The sequence below is a fragment of the Cyprinodon variegatus genome, unplaced genomic scaffold, assembly GCF_000732505.1.
Source record: "Cyprinodon variegatus isolate N-32 unplaced genomic scaffold, C_variegatus-1.0 Scaffold136, whole genome shotgun sequence".
NCBI classification, from domain to species: Eukaryota; Metazoa; Chordata; class Actinopteri; order Cyprinodontiformes; family Cyprinodontidae; genus Cyprinodon; species Cyprinodon variegatus.
The window spans coordinates 3553-22504 of NW_015150589.1; the positions used below are offsets into that span (position 1 = coordinate 3553).

The 18952-nt window shown below is 37.0% G+C and overlaps 2 protein-coding genes across 4 annotated transcripts in view; both read left to right on the top strand.

Annotated features, from left to right (window-relative positions):
• Positions 1-9620, top strand: part of LOC107085894 (serine/threonine-protein phosphatase 2A catalytic subunit alpha isoform) — a 12305-nt gene extending 2685 nt beyond the window's left edge. For all 3 annotated transcript variants that reach the window (XM_015376530.1, XM_015376531.1, XM_015376532.1), the window contains exons 3-8: positions 6551-6760; positions 6853-7026; positions 7154-7243; positions 7324-7485; positions 8632-8750; positions 8867-9620. In XM_015376530.1, coding sequence (XP_015232016.1) covers positions 6551-6760; positions 6853-7026; positions 7154-7243; positions 7324-7485; positions 8632-8750; positions 8867-8939 — 828 coding nt within the window. In that variant the 3' untranslated portion in view covers positions 8940-9620. The remainder of the gene's footprint in view (positions 1-6550; positions 6761-6852; positions 7027-7153; positions 7244-7323; positions 7486-8631; positions 8751-8866) is intronic.
• Positions 9621-12799: 3179 nt separating this feature from the next.
• skp1 (S-phase kinase-associated protein 1) overlaps positions 12800-18952 on the top strand; it is a 7672-nt gene continuing 1519 nt past the window's right edge. Inside the window, exons 1-5 of the mRNA XM_015376529.1 lie at positions 12800-12945; positions 14281-14380; positions 14543-14616; positions 16393-16536; positions 18550-18690. Of these exons, the coding sequence (XP_015232015.1) occupies positions 14284-14380; positions 14543-14616; positions 16393-16536; positions 18550-18690 (456 nt within the window). The 5' untranslated portion in view covers positions 12800-12945; positions 14281-14283. The remainder of the gene's footprint in view (positions 12946-14280; positions 14381-14542; positions 14617-16392; positions 16537-18549; positions 18691-18952) is intronic.

Below are 18952 nucleotides of genomic sequence, written 5' to 3' on the forward strand. Positions count from 1 at the left end.
GTTGCCAATAAAAAGATATGAACATGGCCTCGTCTTTAGGAATAACTCCACCACTTCAAGATCTGCTGGTCCAAAGAGGTCGCTATCAGATTCCAAAACACACTAGGAGACAATTCACGTGATGGTGCAGAGTTGCCAGTTTATCTCAGGGGAGCTCAATGTGGAAGATGCAAGTCTAGCGCCCCTAGTGGCTAAACATTAGTGTTGCTTTAACTTTATTTATATAGAAAAACAAAACAATAGTTGACCAAAGTGCTACAGAGGGCAGAAAATCCTGTCACTTCGACAGTGAAATAAAAAGTATAATAAACTGTGCCCATCTGATATTTATATTTATAATTATGAAAACGAACTAATTCCCTGCTAAAATAAAGTAAAGTAGAGATGGTTTTAAAGGGCCCTAATATAATCAATGCTACTGAGGCTTAAATATGCAAAGGTGGGTTGTTTACAGGAAGCTCAGTCACAGATTATACTAAATCTGGGAGTGCCAAACAACAATTGCATTAGAAGATAAGTAATAAAATATAAATGTCAGCATTATCTGTGATTTATCTTTAAAGAGCTAAAAATGTATTCAGTTAAAAAACTGATTGTTGATTGATCTAGCGAATAGAAAGAAATTAGTTTTCTGCATTTATTCAGAAAAAAAATCAGGTTTAGGTTTCCAAGGGAATCTGGTCCAGGATCTGGTACTGATCAGTCTCTTAATGAAACTCAAACTGGCTTTCTAAAATGTCCATGTCATGTAGTTTTTATCTTTTAATTCCTAGTATGGATTTGAAAAAAATATATTATTACCCAAAACAATGAGGGGAAATGGGCTACCTCTGCACCACCTCTCTGGCAGATATTGCTATGGAGCCATTTTGCTGTGCGGCGCAGCGCCATAGCTGTGGTTGAGGCAATCAAGGTGGAACACGTGGACTGATTCAAACCCCAAACATAACCAAAATAACTAAATGATCAATTCCTTCTGATGAACATATACAGCACTTTCTTTTTTAACATTTTATTTTGATAGCTAGGAAAAAGATCGCAATATTTAGTGTTATTGCAATATCATGACAATATCGTGTCAGGACCCAAGTATTATGACGCGTATCGTCATAATACTTACCTGCCAGTACTCCCCCTTACTGTATGTCTGATGATTGTGAAGTGAACATTATTTTCTGGAGGTGAGGTCATGATTTGAACCCAAATCTACCAGTTTCTAATGGACGGCATCCTCCCCTGACTCCTCTTTGTATAAATATTCACATTGCATTGAGGTTTAAAATAGGGATGATTCTTTCTCAGCAGATCTGTTTTCCTTCATTGCGCAGCTTTTCATTGGTTCGTTAAAGGACGCAGGAACCAGATCATTGCCATGTTTGGACTGTTGTGCACCAAAGGTTAAAAGTGCAATAATGTCAAGGGGCTCATTAATCCTGATATTTTATTTTCTGCTCAGGATCAAAGTTTTCATGCATCTTAAAACAACTGTTTCTCACATTTGATTTGAAACATGTTTGTCCTCCTAATGCTGCATGCTTAGAAGCACATGGAGATTCCTTATTTCTAAATATGTAGCTTATTGGAATATCATCCAATAAGCTGTAAAAGAACCCCTGCTGAGAGATTTTTTTTAATGCACCCTTTCTCTTGTGCACACGGTTAATATTTTCAGCTCAACACGCCCACAGAGCTTCCTCCTCTGTTTCAAAAATAACCCAGGATATAATTGATTGTCTGTTGCATCAGCATCACCGTGGCAGCCTTTGTTGCTAAGGGGATGGGAGGGTGTGACTGAGGACAGCGCGGCTCATTGTGACTCAGTGAGCAGGCCGCCTCTGTTTTGGGATGTGTGGGGGTGTGGAGGAATGGGATGTGCTGCGTAATATGTGCCCTCTGCATTCCATCTGAGTCTTCTTCCCCGGTTTGTTTAGGATGCCGGCCGGAAGGAATGTTTAAAATCTCAGCAACTAATGTCTCCATTTTTCCAGTTATTCCAGTTCTCCTAAATGCCTTGCAAGTGTGTTTAAAAAAAAAAAGTTTATCTGCAGAACAAGGAGCTCAAGAAAGATAATTTTTAATGTGATTTTTTTTTTTCTTCTTTTTTTTTTAAGAATGTAAATCTCTTCTGGCTGTAAATTAGATTTGTGTTCTTCTCAGTTATAGAAAATGTAATTTAGTGCAGAATGTATGCTCCATCCTGCTTGTGACCTCTTAGAGTCCTCCATGTCCGATTTAACCCTATTGAATTAAGCAACTTGTGTTTTTTTGCTGTTTTGTTTACATCTCATCATTCTTTGTTTTGTTTAAAAAAGTGTTACTGCAACATTTAATTTCCTTTAGGGATTAATAAAGTTAATTGTATTGAACTTGTTGTGAAGCCAGTTTATAAATCCTGTGTGTTTGGTCTGATTAACTTTGCGTAAGTATACAATCTTAGAGTCAAATATGACTTGTGCAAGAATGTAAACGAGCCTTTATCACATGTTTTTATTTGTGTTTATTCGGATCCCAGGAAGAACAGCAACAGTTTTTTCGCACTAATAGAGATTCCATCATTAAAAAAAACAAACTGGTTAGAAAATAGCAGACACTCTTGGGTGTCTTTTGTTTTTTTTGAGGAATGTAAAAAATATTTGATCTTTAAATTTGTAAAGCTGATTGAAAGATCCGGAAACATCTGAAGCTGCCACACTCAGATTTTTAGTCGTTACATAGTTATAAAACTGTGCATCATTTTAGAATAGAAGAGAAAATCCCCTTATTGTCGTAGAATAGAGAAATTCTGGTGTTTAGAGCAGCAAAAAGATTATAGAAAAAAAATGGTCACACAAATGTGGACCTTAGGAAAATGTACAGAAATAACATAATAGTGAAGAATTACAAAATAAACAAATAAAATACTGTACTGGTAAGTGTTTTAACAATACATATACTGTGCACCTGGAGAATATTCAACCAATATAAATCTATGGACATTTTTGCAGGAATGGATATTTGAAAATAGCAGCAACATCAGAGATGTGCAAAATGAGAGCACCATGTTATTTAACTGACAAAGGTTGAAAGTTAAAACTAAGACAGTTTTCTTCCTATTTTCATAACCATCTTTCTTGAATGCAATTTTATAAAATGCATACAAAATTTCTGTTCTAATATTTTAGAATGTAAAAGCATCAGGAGATACTTTTGCAAAGCGGAGCCTATGGAAAGGAAAATTCCAGTCTCTTTCTTTTAGGACTATAAACTCCTGAGCTCACCTAGAGCGTGTGAGAGTGATGTAATGTAATGATGGCCGCCCCACCTTGTGGAGCAGCGAGCTTCTTTCTGCATGACCTCTTGTTTATGTTTTAAACCGGTCTGAGGCAGCTGAGCCCGGTTTGCCCCTGTGCTCATTGTTTCCCTCAGAAGAATGAGTCCATTAGTGGAGCACCCCCCCCCCCACCCCAGTTTTATTTTGGTCTATTTTAACACTGGCTTTATAACTGGGGAGTGGATTTTGTACTTTGTTAAAAAATAAAAGCATCGCCAATTGCTGACACAAGCATCCCTTGTGATGCTGAATCTACAGTTGGAGTGACCATAGGTCATCATATCAGCCTTTGTGGGGGTAATTTCTGCCTTGTTAGCACCCTTAATTTGCCCTGAGCTGTCTTTAACTCACCTATAAGATTATATTGCGGCAGATGGGAAGATGCTGACTTGGGTTCCAAGATTTTGACTAAGCAGTTCCTTTTTTTATTTTTTTTTTGTCTCTCAGGTTCTGGCTGATTTGTAGAGTCTTTTTTTAACTTGTGGTGGAATAACACCTACCATATGTTTTGTGATCTTACCACAATGATTCTGGGCTCAGACTGGGAGATTCTGAAAAACAGCAGGTCACAGTGTTCAGGTTTAATTCAGTTCAGGTTTATGTAATCGGGCAGTAATCCCCTCTAGGTGGTTGATTGTTATGATTTGCTATTACTGGATTCACAGGTTATGTCATCATTGAATTAAATCTGGAGATGGACGCCACCTGGTTTTTGCTACCATGAAGGCAGGGAGCCCAACGTGAGGATTTTGATCCTAAACCGTAGATAATAATCGGCTCTAATGGGAGTTATTCCTCAGATCTAATGAAAGATTTTCAAGACATAAAAATAGGAATGGGTATTTATTGTATCATTTATGGCTGTCATGATAAATTTCTATTCATGATAACAATATTGATTTATTGTCTTAACAATAAATTAGAGTTAGTGATGATTAAAAAGCTGAAATAATGGGTGAATTGTGTCATTTGGTGTCCTAAAGAAGTTTATTTCAAATTTGTGTATTTTTTTAGATTACTGTATGCGATTGTGGGGCTCTAATTAACTGTTTTTTTTTATTGTTATGACAATAGTACAACAAAAATATTAGGGCTCCAACTAAAGATTATATTGCTAATCGATTAATCTGTTGATTTTTTATTTTTTTTTTTTTTTTTGAATAATCGATTAATAATCGGATAACCAAAGGTTCCTTAAAAACTTTTTACGGAATCAAACCAGGTGAAACTAAAACTTTTCCACTTGAGGAGTTCTGGATAGAGCATTTTGATGAAAACATCTTCTTCAATCTTAAATGCAAAATGTGTATTTTTTTGTACAATCTTTGTATAATTACTGCTTTAAGTGTGTTGCTCTGTTGGCTAAAGGCCTGTTTTACGGTCTCTATACTCCAGTTAACGATAAATTGATTACTAAATTAGTTGTTGATCATTTCAATAATCGATTAATCTCGTTGAATCAGATTAATTGTTTCAGCCCTAACAAATATCATAAGACTTTATGGCCGAATCGCCCAGCTCTGTTACCAGTTGGGGACTGTTGATGGGTGCTGTTTGGGTGATTTAAAAAAAAAAAAATTTCTATATAACTGTTGTTTTCTGATCGACTGTTGATGATCAAAACACGCAAAGATAGGTTACTTAATTAGAACTATATATCTCTGTGGGTTTACTAGTATTATTATTTTTTTTAGATCTTTCTTTACTTTAAAGGTTCTGACACTCAAAGCTCTCATTTTACAATAAGTGAAACACAGTGTTCAATGAAAACAGATCCACATGGCCCACTTCTTTCTTTCCTTTAATCGTCCTTATATATAGAGGAACAGCTTTGCCTGGCGTTGTCCCACTTTGATTCAGACATCTAGAATATTCTCCCAGGCTTAGTGACTCTGGAGGTCTGCTGCTCTCAAAGCCAAAGACTGAAATGCTCCCATCTGCAGCAGTGAAATGTAGGTCAAGTTTGTGCGATGCTGCGGTGCTGTCCTGACTCCCGGCCACTCCGGGCAAGCCTGTCTCGATCCGATCGGCTGGCTGCAGCCCAGGGAAAGCTCTCCACCAGCATCCAGCCTCTCTGTCTCACACCCTGTTGTTTGAATGGTTCCACGCAGATGGTGCTGCTAGCACTGTGCCAGTATACACCGTTTGAAATGGAGGGATGCTATTCCTGTATTTCAAATATGGTGTTTTGCAATAACGTTTATACTGTTTAGAGATTAGGAAAAACAAGAAGTAGGGAAATTGAAAGTGTTTTTTGCAACCCTAACATGCAGCTGTGTGGATGTAACCAAATGATACAGTGTTCTGTGTATTTAAAGTGTCTCTTCAGTGTAATTTTCTCTGCTTGCACTCAGTGAGGCAGCGGTAACTAATGGACTCTGAAAGCATTAGCTGTAGGCCACATGCTGAGTCATGCATTGCAGCAGCAGACCTTAAAGCTGAAACGTGGGAAGAATAAAATGCAGATAATACAACAACGTAGGCTTTTGTTATGGGTCTAATTGTCCAGTGTGAGCATATGCCAAAATAAGACGCTGCCCATCAAACTAAATGTTATATTAACATGTAAAATGCAAACTGATAAAACAGGGAATATAAATCATTGGGCAGAAATTATTGCACTACAAAGTCCTTTCTGATATGAATAACTATGCACTGAATTAAGTACAGTGCAAAAACTATCTAAAAATAAGTGGGTTTACTATTAATTTGAGTAGGTAAATTGGATGATCCTCCAAAGAAATGACTATTTTTACTCTTAAAATAAGAGAATTCGATATTATGCATTTGAAATAAGACAATGCAATTGCTTTTTCTTATTTTCAGTGTATATTGTCTTATTCCATTGGCAAAGTGACTCACTTACCTTCTTAATTCAAGAAAAAATGAACTTATTTTAAGAAATATTTAGTTACTTAGATTTTAGTTTTGATATCTTAAGTCTAGTTTAGGATTTAGGAAGATCACGCTTGCGTTTCTTTCCTAGCTCCGTATCACATACTGCAGGGTTAGAGACAGTAAAATCTACGCCTCTGAACATTTCACACATACTAAGTCACAGTCACAGTTTAACAGGACATTTCGATTGTGGGAAACCTGTTGGAAAAGTTGCCGTGAATTTGTTTCGGACATTGAGAAACACTTTCTCCACTCTTCTTTTTTTTTATTGTTTTAGATGTTTGTTGGTTTTGTGACACCATTAACCGCCCCTCTGGTTTGTCGTCTGCTTGCTCTCTGCAGGCAAAGGAGATCCTGACAAAGGAGTCAAATGTCCAGGAGGTGAGATGCCCGGTGACCGTGTGCGGCGACGTTCACGGTCAGTTCCACGACCTTATGGAGCTGTTCAAGATCGGAGGGAAATCTCCAGACACAAACTATTTGTTCATGGGGGACTATGTAGACAGAGGGTACTACTCTGTAGAAACAGTCACTCTGCTTGTAGCACTAAAGGTAATTGAATCAACTCTAAATCAGTTTTTTTCTTCTATAATTGTTTTAAGAAATTAATAATTTTCAACTATTTTCTGCTCTCTGTGTTTCAGGTACGTTTCCGGGAGCGCATAACGATCCTCAGAGGAAACCATGAGAGCAGACAGATCACACAAGTCTATGGTTTCTATGACGAGTGCTTGAGGAAATACGGAAACGCCAACGTTTGGAAATACTTCACTGACCTGTTCGATTACCTCCCCCTCACTGCCTTGGTAGACTCTCAGGTGAGAAAAAAAAACTGTGGTGTTCCTCAAATGTGTGAGACGAAGCAACTGGATGGCAGAATTTGCTCAGAGCTAAGGCAAGCCATAGATCAGAAGATGCAGTAACAAAATGTTGTGTTTCTCTCAGATTTTCTGTCTTCATGGGGGACTATCACCATCTATAGATACACTGGATCATATTAGGGCACTGGATCGTTTACAGGAAGTACCACATGAGGTAAAGATCACGTCTGTTTCCTCGTGTTTAAGAACGCCACACAGAGAGTAGATCATTGATTTTGAAATCTCCATTTGCAGGGTCCCATGTGTGACCTGCTGTGGTCGGATCCTGATGATCGCGGCGGCTGGGGCATCTCTCCTCGAGGAGCCGGCTACACGTTCGGTCAGGACATCTCTGAGACTTTCAACCACGCCAACCGCCTCACATTGGTGTCCCGAGCCCACCAGCTGGTCATGGAGGTGTGTTGGGTTTTGCCGCGATATTTTTTCTACTTCATCTATGTGTCCTACTACAGGATGTACTACTACATCCTGCTTTTATTTATTTGACATTATGTCCACAAGCAGAGATTATATTATTGCATTGCCCAGACACAGGTCAATGCAAGAGGAAAACGTGTTGGAGAATGAGTTCACTCTCTAGAAACATACAGTTAAAGCTACAATAGAACCAGGATCAGAGTATATTGATGTAGAGTTGATATAGGGCTAAAAATAAAATCTCAGATTTTTGTAGTTTTAATACGATTTACAATTTCGTTCCAAGCCCCCCCGAATTAAAGAAAGCAATAGGTATAAATGGGGCACCATGTCTTTGGCTATGCACAAAGCGACCCTGCTCCTTTCCTATCATATGCAGTGCTGTTTGCAAAAGATTCAGCTACAGTTAGTGGTTTTTTAGCTGTGGTTTGTTAGTTAGTGCGGGTTTGTTCATCCCGTATAGACCTGCGTTTTTACTACGGTGCTGCGCTATTGGCAGCTGTGCTTCTGTTAACGGCTAGCTTACAGCGCCTCCTACTAAGCTTTTGTTTGGGTAGTAATGTTTTTTCTGATAAGTGTTAAAAGACACGTCATCATAGCAGTCAGAGTCATCTCTGTTGTTGCTATGAAACTTGCGTTGTTTATTACTCAAGATTATTTTCCCCTCCTGAAAGAAAAAAAAAATGTTTTTTTTTTTGGAGTTCCAAACAATGTATGATTTTATTACTTTTTTGAGAAAAAACTTCTCACTCATCTGTAGTTATGTTGTTATTTGTTGTTTCGTGAGACACTGTCGCTTGCCAAACTGCAACATGAGAGTAATACTGCTGAAACTCCTGGTAGCCAAAAATGCACCATTATAAAAAAAGAAAAATGTATTTCTTTTATTTAAAATCGCCCACAACAAAATATTTGAATAAATTCATTGAATCTTTTTTTTCTTTTTTTTTTTTTTTTAAGCCTAGGTTGATATAAAATGCCCACACACCTTTTAAGTTGAGATTTCCTTCCACTTGACAGCTACTCACTGCTTTGTGTTTCCTGCTGACATAAAAGCCCAATAAATTCACTGTTTGCAGTTTCAACCTGTCAGGATGCAAAACTAATTCCTCTGCTTTCCCTTAGGGATACAACTGGTGCCATGAGAGGAACGTGGTAACGATTTTTAGTGCTCCCAACTACTGCTACCGCTGTGGTAACCAGGCAGCCATCATGGAATTAGACGACACTCTTAAATATTCCTTGTAAGTAAATATAAAGATTGGATCATTTGATAACTGTTGAGTTAAAGCTGTAAGAAAAGACAAATGAGCTCAGGTGTTGTGTAAATTATAAACAATCATCTTTCCTGTTCCTTTAGCTTGCAGTTCGATCCTGCGCCACGCAGAGGAGAGCCACATGTAACTCGTCGCACCCCGGACTACTTCCTGTAAATCCTGACCTCTTCTATCGACTCGTGTATTATCAAGTTCCAGTATCTTCATTATATGACTTTGAACCAATATCAACACGAATGAGGAACACACAACTGGGAGACTAGGATGGGAGGGAGCAGCAGTGAACATTGTATCTCCACACAATGACCGAATAAAGCTTTTTCTAAAAGGAGTTTGTCTAAGGATGGACCAAATGTTGTGTGCCATAATCACTGCAGTGTTCATTGCTGAGGACTTATATTTAAAACCCTCTTCCCAGACTATGTAAAAAAAAAAAAATACTAATTAAAATTCCTCATTCTATTAACATGTAGCTGGGCTGATCTAGTCTGAGGTAAACATGCAGCTGTATGAGTCCCACTGGTCATGGCTTAAGTTAATAAGATCTGAAAATATGTTTGCACTTTTGTACATTTAGATAAATTTAAGAAATTTGTATCATATGTTAAAAACGAAAGGCTTCACATTATACATGTTTTATGACTTTTTTTTAACCTTTTTTTTTGTTTTTTGGAAAAGGCCTAACTTAGAAAAGCTTTGGAGTTAATTGTCTACTTTAAGTTATAAGATTCCTTCCTGTACAGTAACACAGTTTGGTTTATGGAGTGTTGAACATCCACTCACTTACTCCCTTTCAACTTTAAAACTGTATTTTAACCAAGCAATTACAATAATAAAGATGACTTCTTGATTTCAGTGTTTTTTATTTATTTTTTTTTTTTGTGTGTGTGGGTGAAATAGGAAAAAAATGCAGTAGCTCAGTTCAAAATGAGCAATTCTTAGACTTGAATTAAGGGTTTGCAGAAGGTACTTGGTGACACCCAGTGGTTTCTTAAGGTATGACACCTCAGATGGTGGACATGCAGAACAAGTTCTATATTCATATTCTGGCATCTCTACCATGATGTGGTAATTTTTGTTTAGCTGAGAACTCTGATTAGACTCACTGGACCTTATCAGTTTAGATGTTTTTGCAATCAATTCCAGAGCCACACGGTTAATATAACTCTAGGTAAATATTATGTCTCCTGCACAAATGGATCTAATGCTTTGATCTCAGCAGCAGTTGCTGACTTTTTTCAAGTTGCTTCTCTCAGCAAAATTGGTGGTCTTCAGAGAGTTTTAAAAGAATGTCATTATCAAATGTGTAGCTCAGCAGGAAAAACTGGCATGCTGGTGAAGATTCTCAGTCATCCAGGTCATAGTCATTCCAAAAAAATTAAACAAGTTTGAAGATGTTTTGCTTCCCATCCAGGAAGCTTTTTTTAATTCAAAATGTCTGGATTAGCGTTGAGTTCCAAGCTTTATAAAGTAGCCCAACAAAGCCTTTTTATGGCAAAGAAAACATGCAAATTGAGCCAAAAGAACAGGTGCCCCCATTAGTAACGGGGAGTCGTTGAGGTCGTTGTTGGACTGGCTGACCAGGCGAGATGTTTTAGTCCCCTGCATAGTGATAGGGGTTAAGATGAAAGTGGAAAGGAATCAACTCTACTGCTGTGTTGTAGGTTTTGGAGAGCTGGAACCTGAGTCCACCCCCTCTTTTAAAGGTTAGTTTTTCTCTCTTAACATAAATTCCTTCCTTCACACCCCTTTCAAACCACCTGTCTTCTTTGTCCAAAATGTGAACATTCTGGTCCTCAAATGAATATCCTTTGTCCATAAGGTGTAGATATACCGCAGAATCTTGTCCAAAGGAGGTAGCTCTTCTGTGTTGAGTTATGTGTCTGTGGAGAGGTTGACTGGTTTCTCCAATAGAAAGATCAGAGCATTCCTTACAGCATTGAACTGCATACACTGCACATCTTAAGTTTGGGGGTTTTGTCTTTAGGATGCACTAGCCTCTGTCTAAGGGTCTTGTTCTGGGATTTTGTGTTTGGAGAAAATCCTCTTAGGTTTTTCAGAGACTCCAGCAACATATGGGATGGCGATTTTTTTGCGTTTAATCTTCTCGCTGTTATGTTCTGCTTTGTGTCTTTTGGATTTCCTGATTGCTGATTTGACACAGGCCCAGTTTGGGTATCCACAGGCTTGGAGAGCATCTTTGATGTGTTTCTGTTTTTTCCCTTCAGTTTTAGTTGTGACATGCTAAGCCCAGTGTTGTAAGGTTCTGGTGACCGGAAGTGTGTGTTCCTGTGGATGATGTGAGTCAAAAACAAGATATTGGTCTGTGTAAGTGGATTTCCTGTATACCTCATTGTTACACAGATTAAAAACTATTTAATCTGAACTCAAACTTTATGAGATATATGTAAAGGTATACATTTTGCAATTAGATATTAATATGATAAACGGAAAGTTTTATGTTAATATAAGATAATGTTTTTCAAATATATATTAATACGATATATTAACATTCAGTATTTTTAAAGATTAAATAGTTTTTAATCTGAATAAATATGTGTAATCTAACTGAGAAGTAATTTTAAATTTTTTTATGGTCTTTTAAGGGGTTTCTGATATGTAAGAGATTATTGTAATATTATCTCTGACTCGTCTTTCATTTGATTAAAAGGCACCTATTCATTCTGACATCAGCTGTCTGAAATGTGGTCCGAACAGAGAAGATGAATGCTAGGCACGTCAGGTTGCTGCCGACAGCGTCCAATGAGGTGTGTACGTATATGCCAAAAGTAATGAAACAAGAAGTTAAAAACTCGTCTGGAAGGTGAAAAAATATCTACACCACTGTCAGAAAAAAGCAACTTCATTTTGTGGAAAACTTGCATAAAATATCTTGTATTTTGGGTCCATGGGGGGAGAGAAAGTCGGAAGCATTGTCTGAAAATTAAAATAACCCAAGTCCCACTAAATGTGAAAACTGTTGGTTTTTCTGATCTCCTATTATTTCCATGGGAATCTTCGGACTGTTGGCTATCATCCGTAACTTGTCAATGCATCTTAGCAGAAGCATTAGTTATGGAGAGCCAATTGACATTTATCAGTTTGACTGAATATGGAATTCAAATGTGTGAAATAGATTTTTTTTCCTAGTCAAAATGAAATGACATTCTTCCTATCTAAAATAAACATTTTAGATATCTTAAATGTAATTTTTGCTAGTACAAGTGACGTTAGATCATCCATTCATGTGTGATGGGCTTTTACTTCCAGATATCTAAAATAACATTCTTCCTATCTGCTAGTCAAAATTACAATTTTAGATATCAAAAATGAATATAGTATTACTCAGAAATCCAATTCTAGACATCGAAAATATATTTCTGCTAGTAGAAATGTCATTACAGATATTGACTACTTATTTTATGACTAGTTAAATTAGAATTCCAGATATCACAATTTTAATAATGTCTATCCAAAATGCAGTTTTAGATACTTGCAAAAGAATAATGAGGCTCTGTTTTAACATAAAATAAGCAGGCTGACTAGTCATATTTCTATTATAGATAGCACTCAAGCATTCTACCTAGTCACAATAACAATATTCCTAGTCATTGTCTTTTAGACTACCACTAGAAATAAAATTTTAAGTAACCTGGAATTAAATTTGTACTAGTAAGAACTAGTACAAAAAGAACTCTGGGAGCAGAATTCTGAGGGAAAAAAAGTCATAATTCTGTTATTAAAGTCAGATTTCTAAGAAACAACAATCAGAATTCTGAGATTGAAGTCAGAATTCTGAGATTAAAGTCAGAATTCTGAGATACAAATCAGAATTCTGACTTTTTTCCGTATTAAACTGAAATACTATTTAAAAATCAGTTGACATTTTTATTTTTTCAGTGGCCCTCATTCTCTCCCGCACAATATGGAAACAAATGGACAGTAATGCAAACATTTCAGCAGGTAGCTGTGCAGCAGAAAGGTTGATTGTGGTCTGCATAAGCTCCGCCCCTTCCTCTGCTCTGACAGACGCCGCCAGCAGGACGCTTCCAGCAGGTTCACCCTCAGACTTTCAGCCGCCGCAGCTACCAACACACCTTTCAGGCCTTTTCTACGGAGTTCGGTAGACATTCACAGCCTGGTTTCTCTCTGAATATTAACGGTACGTAGTTTTGAATGTATAAATGGTGGTTATACAGGTTTATGCTTGATTAAAACGCCTTGTTTTCCTTTAAATAAAACGCATCGGTCTGGTGGTTAGAGGCCTCACAAGTCGCTAATGTAATGTCTAAATAACACGTTAGCTACCTGTGTAGCAGACTGTTTGAACATCATCCAAGTATTAGTTATGTTTGGAATGCGTTTGGAATTTTGTCGTTGGATAAACGTTGGATTTATTCTTCCAAAGCATTAATCCGTAAACATGCTAATGCTTTAGCATTTCCGTTGTTTCGCTATGGTGCCTTAGCACGAGTGGTTGGCTAACGAGCTAATGTAGTTTACAACAATAACCCCGCAGTTACACTGACATTATGTATACAGTTTAACAGCTTTATTATTATTATCAACAGTAGTTAAATAAATTTATCATAGAGATGATAATGAGACGATGTCAACGGGTTTTGTTTTTAGTTTTATTAAAAATTAGCTTGATGTTTGCTAGCCAGCAGCTAGCGCTTGTTTTCCACTGAATCTGTGGGGATGGCCTTATTATAGTTAAATTGGTCAGGATGAACATTAAAATGAACAAAAAACAAGTATTGAAAACTGTGATGGAGTGAAATAAGCTAATTTTAAAACAAGGATTCAAGTGGTGCCACTTGAATGTTAGTTAATAAAACACAGCATATCAGTATCCATATTTTGGGGTTAATTGATGACTTTCTATTTACCTTATCTTAAAAAAGTGGTTGCTTCAAACAGAACATTTAAATTGGAATTCTTTTTTAGTTGAAATTAAACTTTCAGCTCTTGAGTGATGGCAATGAAAATTTAAGACTTTGCTTAGCTAAAAGGTGAAGTTTTTTTTTTTTTGCTTGGTGATTATTTTTGTCACTTGAAAGAACAAAATATAAACTTCTTTGCATTTTATAACATAACATCTATCGGAATTGGATTTGATAACATATGTATATATATTTTAGAATGCTGCAAAAATAATTTCCCTCATATTGTGGAAAATTAGCTTTACATTTGATGTCCAATAAGTTGAAAATGTATTAGAGACAATAATATTTTTGTTTTGGGGTTAAAAAGCTGAAATGCATCGAGTTAATGAATTTAAGTTTTAATTTCTTTGAAACATCATCTCCCTAAGTATTGGTAGATCATGTAAAAAAAAAAAGCCCTTCATAAGCTTTTAGATGGAGAATTTTGAAACAGACATATTAGATATTTTTGTATTTAAGTAAAAATTAAACCTGACAAGTACAATTGTGTAAAGGGAAATGTTTTACTTGAACATATGTTAACTCCTCAACCTTGTATTCTATTTCAGGAAATGCCCACGATAAAACTGCAGAGCTCTGATGGGGAAATCTTTGAGGTGGACGTTGAGATAGCTAAACAGTCCGTCACCATCAAGACCATGTTAGAAGGTGATGCATTTAAATAACCACAAATCTTTTTTTCATTTCTGTTATTGACAGAAAATATATTTCTCATTTTGTTTTTTTCCTCATGAGTACAGCTGAAAGATCTAATCAGATTATGCTGAATGTTTTGGAGATGTGAGCTAAACTCTGGTTTAACTTTTACAGATTTGGGAATGGACGATGAAGGAGATGACGACCCCGTTCCCCTCCCTAATGTGAATGCTGCTATCCTTAAGAAGGTAGCAAACATACACTAACCTGTCCTCGATGCTCACCTTAAATTAGTGCTGTGGGATATTAGGATTTCAGGGTTGATGGCAAGATGTCCGTTGGGTGATCCAGTTATGATATCTGTAACGCACAGTGCTCAGTTGGCTTTGTTTTTCTGTCATCAGAAATCTTCCTTACTGCTTTTGAGCTTTTAACACATCTGTTCTCTATCTAAGACCTCTATCAACTATTGATGCCAAAGCAAGGTTATCGTTATCTACAACAGTGATTCCCAACCGGGTGTAATCGTACCCCAATTATAAAATAGGGCTGCGATCTGTTCTGCTTTCTGCGGATCCAACTGAAAAATTAAACAAGCTTTTATCAACCAAAAAATAAGTTGTGACACAAATAAAAACCAAGCAGATGAACAGACTGGATGTAGAGAACAGCCTTGTATCAGCTGTTTTTCCACACAGCTCAGGTGACTTGATGAAAACCAAGTAAACTAATTAAGTCGTTCTGATTATATTATTTGCTCTGTATTTTGTTCCCAGTTCATCAAGTTTAAATGGGACCATAAGGAAGTTGCCCAGAGGAGCTCCCGTTTTATAAATGCAGGTTTATAATCGGATTTTATTTAGTATTTATCTTGATTCCATACAAACTTAATTTTATTCTTCAAAGAATTAAATTCTCAAGATAAAAGATGAACTTAAACAGTTTTTTATAATCAGTTATTGTACGTTTCACTTTCGGACAATCCTCAATAGTTTTGATGAGAGGGTGAGAGGGGTACTCATGGCCAATGACCTTGCCAAAAACCAAAAAACAACTTTAATTGTAATAAGAGCTACAAATTTAAATAAAACTAAGTGAATTTTTAGATGTGCTTAGTTTTTTTTTTTTTTTTTGCTGTAAGCCGTATTACATAAAAGACTAAAACTATAAATGAAATGAAGCATTTTCAGAAAATAAAAACTAAACCAAACCAGCTAACGGACACTAAACACACATTAAAACTAAAGGAGATTCGGAAATCAGAAGTTAAAGCAAATAAAATGTTAAACATTGCAAATTTCCATCCAGGTGGTCAGATTTACTGTTGGCATGCAGAATAAAATGCATAATCCTGTGTGTAATTTGCCAGATATTGGGGCCAGGCGATCCTTTGTGGTTTCTACGTTTTTGTTTCAGTAAAATCACTCAACTTAGAAGTAATTTTGCTGTTGTTGTTTTTTTATTAGCTTGTTTAGCTTTAAGTCAATTGCTCTGATGTACAGTAGGTCTAACCTACTTGTGATGTCTCCAAACTATCTGCATTGTCAGCTTGTTGGACCACTGCTCATAAGTAAGGAAGATAAAAATAGCTTCCAGGTTCCAAAACATGGGGCTTTTTAAGTTCATGATTAACTTGAGCCTTTGAGTTACGGGGATTGTTAGGGTGTTGAGGATAGCAAAAAGCCTGTTGGAAAATATACACATCTCAATATCTGTGTGCAAAAATGGTGTTAAGAATCCAGAAATTGTTGGCAGTTATGTTACTAATGTCATGTCGACATTCTTCAAACTTTATATGCCAGGGTAACATTCTTGCTGCTGAAGGGAGTAAACTGTACCGATGATGGTCATACCTGGAACAGAACAGCGGATCACTAAAGCTAATGTGTCTTTATTCTGACAGATGTTTTCAGACTGTATTTTCAGCATCACTAGTGATTTTCTTTTTTTCATCTCTAAAAGCAAATCTGCTGCATGTAAATGGCTAGGTTCCCTAAAATTTGCCTTTTCGGTTTTTCCTTCAGGTGATTCAGTGGTGTACCCATCACAAAGATGATCCCCCTCCTCCTGAGGACGACGAAAACAAGGAGAAGAGGACGGATGACATTCCTGTCTGGGACCAGGAGTTCCTCAAAGTGGACCAAGGCACCTTGTTTGAACTCATTCTGGTAAACAAAAAAGCACTTTCAGTGTAAATCTAAACTAAATCAGTCCTTCTATTTAACTACTGCATGCTATGCCCTTATTGGATTACTGAATCTGCCTGTAAAATGATATGTTTCCTATTTGGAGTGTGGGATTCATGTGAACCGTTTCTCCCTGTGTGGATCCTGTGGCCTGTGTGGGTTTTAGAGTTTAATAAGTTTTCTTCTGGCACCTACATTGATTTGGTGAGCAGGCAGATCATGTAAGATGTAACCTAAGCACTAGGCAACAGAGACATTGGGAAATGGGTATTGGTTCATCGCTGAGGTTTCCCAAAGAGACACTTGAGCTTTTTGATCCCCTCACCCTTCCACTTGTTTACAATAACACTCAAGGAAGGTTGAAATGTTTTCAGATGTTGCTGTGTTGATAAAAAAAAATTAAGCTCTTATCCCTGACTTGATTATTATATATATATATATATATATATATATATATATATATATATAACGTGTTTTTACAGGTTAATTAGGAATTCATCTAAATGATCGTTTTAAAACCTGGTCAGGTGCTGGATTCTCATTGTATGACCTGTGGTAATATACAAGTTTCAGTGCGCTAAGACTTGTATATGAGCACATGTGTCTGCTAACCTTTCAATGCTCTTCTGTTGTTTGATTCGGCTTAAGAAAATGTTACATCTGTGCATTGATATCTTCTGTGCATTTGTTTTGCACTTGATGGATTCGTAGTCATCAGGTGACATTGTAATTAGGTCTCAAACAATTAATCGGATTAATCGATTATTGAAATAATCGTCAACTAATTTAGTAATTGATTAATCGTTAACTGGAGTATAGAGACTCTAAATTGTGCCTTAAATGAAAGAGCAACCCACTTAGAGCTACTACTATATCAGATTGTTAAAAAAAAAAAAAAAGCATTCTGCATGTTAGACATGAAAAGACAATTTTTTTCTGTCAATGTGCTCTATCCAGTACTCCTCAAGTGGAAAAGTTTTAGTTTCACTTTAATTGATTCTTAAAAAAACTTTCTGTAAGGAACTTTGGGCTATCTGATTATTAATCCAAAAAATTATCAACAGATTAATCGATTTGCAATACAATCGTTAGCTGCAGCCCTAATTGTAATGCATGGCTGTGCGTCATCTGCATAGTTATGGGAACTTGTGTTGATAATTACAATCTGAATTAAGGGGGGACTTGTAGATTTTGAATCAGGGCCCCTAAGATGGACCCTTGGGGAATCCCACATGTGATATTTGTGGTCTCTAATGTTAGTTACCTACTGGCCCAAAGAAAAGTTGTGCCCTCTAAGTGGGATTTAAACCAGTTAAGTGAGGCCAACCCAGTTTTCCAGATTCTCTAATAAAATGAAGTGATTAACAGTATCAAACGCTGCACTGAGGTCCAATAATACCAGCCCTGTGGTTCTTTCAGAATTTATACGGATGTCATTAAACACCTCCATCAGGGCAGTCTCCGTATTGTGGTGAACAAGATAGCCTGACTGGAAGTAGCTACACATTTTTAGGGAGGTGTTTAAATCTGAAATTCAGCTTTTTCTAATAATCGTACTGATGAAGGGAAGGATTGAGATGATGTAGTTCTTCTGCAGTTGCTTGTCCAGTTTGCTCTTTTTCAACAAATGTTTGACGCTGCCTAAAGGTGATGACCCCCAACCCTCAGTTTTTACCGGCTAATTGGTTTCAGGCTACTGTAGAGTTGAGTTATATCCTGCCTGGAGGGCATTTGCTAATAGGATCAGTTCAAACATCAGATTTGTTGCCATTTTTTGTTATATGCAAAAGTTTAATACCGATCCTACAACACTGCTTAAATCAGACCTCAGACCTGTGTGGTGGTACTTTGAATGTGAAAAGGGGGGTGGCTACTCTGGACTTTTTCAAAATGATATTCATTTTCATTCTTATTTCCATTGCTGCTGAGCTATCCCTTGTTAATTAATCCTCTCTTTTTCTCCCCTTTTTCTTCTTTTTTTTTTTTGTTTAAAAGGCCGCCAACTACTTGGACATCAAAGGCCTCTTAGATGTCACCTGCAAGACAGTGGCCAACATGATTAAAGGCAAAACCCCAGAAGAGATCAGGAAAACTTTCAACATCAAAAATGATTTCACAGAGGAGGAGGAGGCCCAGGTACTTATTTGCATCCTTCTTTTTGCCTTTTTGCTTTAATGGAAACAGGAAGTAAGATCATTTTGTCCAGTAGAGGTGCCGAAAGGGCGGGTTATACTTCTGCAAGCGCACACATCAAATCTCGCCTGGGTCTGGTTGCGAACCAGTTTTGCTGGTATGTTTCTGCACCGTCGGTCTGGAATTTCTAGGGACGCACAGCAGTTCCCCGCCAAAGCCAGGGTTCCCGCGGGTCCTTATAAAGTCTTAAATGGCATTGAATTCT